This window comes from Gavialis gangeticus, unplaced genomic scaffold (genome assembly GCF_001723915.1).
Source record: "Gavialis gangeticus isolate Ggan-Ray unplaced genomic scaffold, GavGan_comp1, whole genome shotgun sequence".
Lineage (NCBI taxonomy): Eukaryota > Metazoa > Chordata > Crocodylia > Gavialidae > Gavialis > Gavialis gangeticus.
The window spans coordinates 39579591-39585590 of record NW_017728993.1 but is presented as its reverse complement, the minus strand read 5'-3'; the positions used below and the strand labels follow the sequence as shown (position 1 = coordinate 39585590).

General features: G+C 46.8%; 1 protein-coding gene across 6 annotated transcripts in view; it reads left to right on the top strand.

Moving 5' to 3' along the window:
- The window catches only part of ZNF644 (zinc finger protein 644), a 102444-nt gene that overhangs the window by 85797 nt on the left and 10647 nt on the right, over positions 1–6000 (top strand). For 4 of the 6 annotated variants that reach the window (XM_019501585.1, XM_019501587.1, XM_019501583.1 and 1 more), the window contains one exon: positions 1074–1196. The exons of 1 other annotated variant lie outside the window; for it this stretch is intronic. In XM_019501585.1, the coding sequence (XP_019357130.1) occupies positions 1074–1196 (123 nt within the window). Of the gene's footprint in view, positions 1–998; positions 1197–6000 lie in introns of those variants that run through there. One more of the 6 variants, XM_019501589.1, reaches the window with a different exon arrangement.

The following is a 6000-nucleotide window of genomic DNA, read 5'->3' as shown; positions in this document are numbered from 1 at the left end:
TTGACAACTAACCTCCTATAACCGTTGATTTAATAAGAAAAACTCTTAGGTTGTTTCCTAAGCAAAAATTGTTATTCCACTTAACTTTAATGTAGTTTCCATTTAAACATTGTTTTTGAACCAGATATTCTTCTGTCACTTTCCTGCAAATTTTTTTTTCTGTGGGCTGCTGGGTAATAGAATTCTTTTCATCCTGCAAATAGAAGCTTCCCCAACTAATTATTAAACAGTCTTGTAGCATATAGAAAATAAAAAAATAATAGTTGACTGCATTGACCAAGATTAATGTATTTTTGATAAAGTGAAAGAAAACACTTTGTGGTGTTATAGTAACATTGAGGGAAAAACAATTATAATGGTTTCTTTGTCTGGTAAGTGAGGAGTTTTGTATTGTTTCACTATGTTTTCTTTCCTGCGATAACTAAGATGTTACTTTGTTGATCATTTATTTAGCACAAAGATTTTAGCAAAAAACTTCAAATCATTAACTTTCATTATTGATTGCGCATCCAAAGTAATGAACATAAAATGCACTGAATAAAATGTTTTGTCTAACAGCTGTTCAGTGGTGTGTTTTACCACCTTTTCTCCCAGCCTTCATCAGCAGCCTAATTTAGTATTGAGCCTTTTACAGTCTCGTGGGTAAAACACTTTAATTACCACTTTGTCAACTAGACTTTTTTAATTCTCCTTATTGGGAATGTTGCAGGCTTTGAAACTTCTCAACAGAATTGTGCTATTCAAATCACAGGATTGTATTTTGGGGTTAGGAAATCATCTGCATAATGTGGAGATCAGGAGGAAAGTGATAATAGGTGTTAAATCCAGAGAAGCTTGCGGGGGGTTTCAAGTTGCCCCCCTCTTTTTCTTTCTGAAATTAACATGGTTTGGCTCTAAACAGTATGTAGAGAAGTAAATAGTGGTTAACTTAGATCTTTCTAATATACTAAACAATTGCATCAATGCAGTGAATATATTTTAAACCATCTTTATTACAGAAAACTTTTTACAACGCTTTGAGAATTTCATTTTTTGAAGAGAGAACTGGATTATAGTTTTCTTTTGAATGATAGGTATGCCTGTGAAGCTTAGAACGTGTGTGCATTGCAATACGACGTTTACAAGTGCTGTTAGCCTGTCCAACCACTTACGCGCTTATGCACGAAAGAAGAGTGCTGGACTTTTGACTGGGACAGGTATGTTTTGTTACAGATGTAAAAAGCAAGTCTGTCTATGATGCATTTTCCTCATCAGACTGGACAAAATCATGTTAATCCAAAAAATAGTTTTGAAGCTTTCTCTGATGCACAAAAGTTGAATTTCAGCAACCCGTAAGCATATAGCTGTTGCTGTTTGTCCATTTTTCATGTCTGGTTTTCATTCCTACTGACTCTTGAATTTAGTGTTCCAGGTATGTAAACAAAGCTTAAGCTGTGCAACTTTCATTCATACCCCAAATGTAGCTACTGGCCCTTTATTAAAGGGACAGGACAATTTAAAGTATTTGGACAGGTAATTTTTACCTGTCCACCATTAGATGCCACCCTTAGAGTAGCAGAGTTGAAATAGATGAGAGTGATTTTATTGCTTATACAGCTAAGAGTATATTATGTAGTTAGTTTCCCAGTGGTTCACAGAGCCAGAATTGTTTGGTTGTGGGCCTACGGGATAAGCTTGGCCTCTTGCAGGCTCAGATCATGTGTTGTATCTGAGGCTACTTTTAATGTATCTATATTAAAATAGCTAGATCTCATGCTGGATAGAGTCCCTTGAATATTTTGTATTATGATCTGGAACAAGATGTAAAGCTCTGATCCTGCAGATGGCTGTCTGTACGTGAATTCTAGTACTTGCACAGAGCATTACAGAAGTCAGTGGGACTTGTTGTGGGCTGTAGTGGGGAAAAAGGAGTGTGAAAGGTAGGGAGACAAAGGGATAGGACTGAGGAAAATAGATGAAAAGCCTAGAATATGCATACCTACTAGGTAATAGGAAAGGCATTGGGTTATCACTACACAGAAAAACAAATATAGAAAGTCTATATACTAACTGGTAAGAGGCAGTGCCCCTACATCTTTATCCACAGATATACACAATTTACTATAGCATTTTATATTAATTATTTTCAGATTTGTAGAACACTGGTGTCAAACTTTTTCTGTGAGGAGAGCCAAAAATTTTTAATTATGGTTTGCAGACTGGGTCCATAAAGGCAGGGTCATAGGATTTAAAAATGAATCTCTTGTTAACAACAGAAAGTTTGGACAAAGTCTGCAGGTGGTATATGTTGGCACTGGATTTACGACCCAGCCTTGCTATCTTGTTTTAGGCAGATCCAAATCCTCAGACCAACCATAACTTTTTCCATTTGATAATAGGCAAATTTTATTGATATGCAGCGATAGCAGATAAGAGTAATGCAGGAAAAGTAAACAACCCCCCTCCCCTGCCCCAACCCTACTTACCTACCAGTTCCAGGGTTTTCACAGGGCAGTATGCCTGGCCAGTATGTGAGCGTCACCCTGTGGTTCTTTGCCTGCATGTCAGATATCAGCAGTCTTGGAGGTTGAGGGGCAATGCCCAACTCCTCTGGAGTGGACAAGATAGACTGGTGGTATGCCCTCTCCCCACACCCTCAGGATCCCCCCTCCTGCCCTAAAAATCCCTCCTTTTGTGTTCTATCTGTCCTGATAACTCCATTTCCGGGTACTGTTGATTGGTTTCCCTGTGGTCATCATTCTGTCCACATTCCATCCTGCCAGCATATCCCTTTGGTTCTCAAACGTTATCATATGCATACATCTTAATTTGGTCATTCACTGGTGTCTTAATTGGGGATCCCCAGCCTCCTATTTTGGTCATTTCACCAAAACCAAAAATCCCAGGGGCTTTGCAGCTGGTCACTGTGACCCAGTGCCAATTCTGCAGGTTCCTTATTTCTTGCTATGAGTTTTCAGGACGTTTTAAATTTTCCAGCCTGTCTGTCTGCTGGCTTCAGATGCAGTGTCTGCCTTGAAGGCTGAGAACGTGAAACTTTGTCACAAATAGACTTTTAGAAACCAGTTAACCCTTGCCATGCCCCTGAACCATTGTTATAATGCAGTGTTTACTTTACCTACAAGCCAGTTCCTAAAAGGAAGTCTCTAAAAATCATTTTCTAGCCATCAGTATACATTTATTTTATAGAAATATATGGATCTTATATAGTACTTGTTACATTTACTGCTTTCAGAATCATTCAGTGGAGAAAAGATGGAGGCATTTTATTGCCACAGTTTGTATTAGAGTTGTGTTTATATAGCAGGGGTGGGCAAAATATGACTTGCAGGCCCCACCAGAAGAATTGTACCCCACCCAGCCCTTCTGTCCATGTAGACAAACCATTCCCCTCCCCTTCCTCCAACATATTTTATTGTGCCTTGTTCCCACTCTTGTGTGAGGAAGGGCCCAGCCCAGCCAGTAGCAGCTTCTGGTGGGGCTGCTACTGCAGCTGCCCCGGGGGACGTGCTTGGTTTCCCTGGTAGGGAGGGGGCAGGGGCTAAAGGGGAAGCTGCAACTGGGTGGGGGCAGCAATTTGTGTGGGGCTGGCCCTGGAGCTCGCAGCAGCGTGGAGCCCATGGCCAAGGTAGTGGCAGAACCTCAGAGCTTGGCTGGGCAAAATGTGGGTGTGAGGGACAGTTGGAGGGAGGCTCTGGGAGCATCCCACACACTCCCCCACATGGTGCACAGCCACTGCGGCCAGCAGAAGGAGCAGGCAGGGGTGCTTGAGGCACTCGTGCCCTGCGCAGGCACATAACACCAACCAGCGCTGTGCATGGGGCGAAGAGCCCAACATGCCTAGTCTGCCTCTCTTGTGGGGGCTGCACGCAGCATGCGTGAAGCTCCTGCACTTGTGCAGCACCGAGGGATGCCCCACACTGGCTGCCTTTGTCACTCTCTGCTGTGCAGGTCCCAGGAGTCCATGTGGAAGCAGCAGATGGGGGCTCCCTTCACTCCTGGCAGAGTCCTGGGACCTGCACAGCAGGGAGCAGGGAAGGCAGCCAGCTCCAGTGCGGGGCTTCCCCTGATGCTGCACAAGTGTGGGAGCTGCACGTGTGCTGTGCGGCGCCCCCATAATAGAGGCGGGCTGGGCAGGCTGCACTCCTCACCCCCATGCGCAGCGCTGGCTGGAGCCACGCGCCACTGGCTGTACAGGGCTGGAGCACCCCAAGTGTCCCTGTGTGCTGCTGCTGGCAGCAGGGGCTGCACATAATGTGCGGGAGTGTGTGAGGAGTCCCCATGCACTCCCCCATTCTCCCTTACACACCCACACCTTGCTCCCACAACCTCCACACATATACACCCCCCCATACCCTGCAACACGCACACAGCCATACCCCCTCACAACCTCTGCCACACTCCCCCACACCCTGCCATACACACGCATACCCCCCACACACTTCACCATACCCCACTCTCCCCATACACAATATACAAGAGTAAGACTTTATTTTTGGCTTATTATGCAATCCCCTCTATATACACTACTCAAACACAAATCATGACAAATATTTTTTCTGATAAAATTAAAATATGTTATAGTAGGTGTTTGACTTCTTGTGTGTGATTTCTTTTTTTTTTTCTGGTTCCAAGATGGCAACCCTCCCCTTCCAAAAGGAGTATTTCCAGGTGGCAAGTGGAGGGATTTCCTGTGGCAAAGGTCAGGGATTGGGGACTTCCAGTCCCAGTATGGCAACCAGGGGGTGAAACAACTATCAAGGGGTGGGGCTACCCATGTGGTCCTTGACAACTCACCAAAACTTGTTAAGTGGCCCTCAAGCCAAAATAATGTCCCACCTCTGGTTTATAGGGCTGGTTGGGTTGTGCTTTTTATTTTATTTTTTTACCTTTGGCTTATCTATGGTTATTCAGCTTGTAGAGACAGTTGTCATTACAAAAGCGTGCACAATTGCACACCTAAATTATTAGAAAATACAGCTCTTACAATGATGTTAGATTTAACATCTAAACATCTTAACTGGGGATGCGCAGTAGCTTAGGACAGTGGTTCCCAAACTGTGGTACATGTTAAGTGGTATGCAGAAGGCTGGGGGGAGGGGCTGCACACACTGAACCAGCAGCAGCCTGCTGTACATGGCCAGAAACACAGAACCTACTAGGTAAGTGTTGGGGGGAAGGGGGGGCAGATTAAGGCCTCCATGGTGAAGGAGGTAGGGGAGCACAAGCAGGGACTGGGGTGAATGGGCCCCTGGGATGGGTGGTCCAATGGTCAGAGCCTGGGCAGCTCATTCAGGGACATTGGGGGTGGGAGGGGCTTCTCACCATTGTGCACACCCTGGGGCAGGGATGGGGGGCACGCCCCCTGGTTCTGTGTATGGGACAGAGGTGGGCTGCCTCTGTGATGGCCACTGGCCTGGGAGTCTCATGCAATGCCATGTGTCTGCTGTGTGCTGGCTGCACTGCATTTTCTGCCTGCTCAGCAGTGACAGGCACGTGGCGTGCTGTGCAGCTCCAGACGCAGCTGTAGCACTGTGCAGAGGGCAGCAGCAGCCTGCTGCTTCTCGGGGGTTTTCTCCCGTTGGGCCGGCTTGCCCCATCCCTGTGACAGGACCAGCACAAAGGCAGCCTGAGCCTTTCCAGGAATGCAGGGGGGACTCCCCCTTCTGTGTGCACCCCAGGGCAGGTATGGGGGCGCGTGTGTTCCCCAGATCTGTGTGCGGGGCTCTGCACCACATGGCGCTGCCTCTGGACCTGCATGGGAGGTGGGGACCTCCAGAGGCAGCAGGGTGTGGGGGCCCTTCTGCTGCTGTACTCACTCTGGGGCAGGCATGGGGGCACATGCTGCCCATGCCTGCTGTGGAGTGTGCACAGCCCCTCCCCACCCGCTACCGCTGCCTCCTACCGTGTGCTGGCCGAGTGCCTCCGCCTGCCTGGTGGTAGCAGGACATGGCATTCTGCCCAGGGAGTCCCTGCTGCAGCTTGGGGGATTGTTCACTGCTC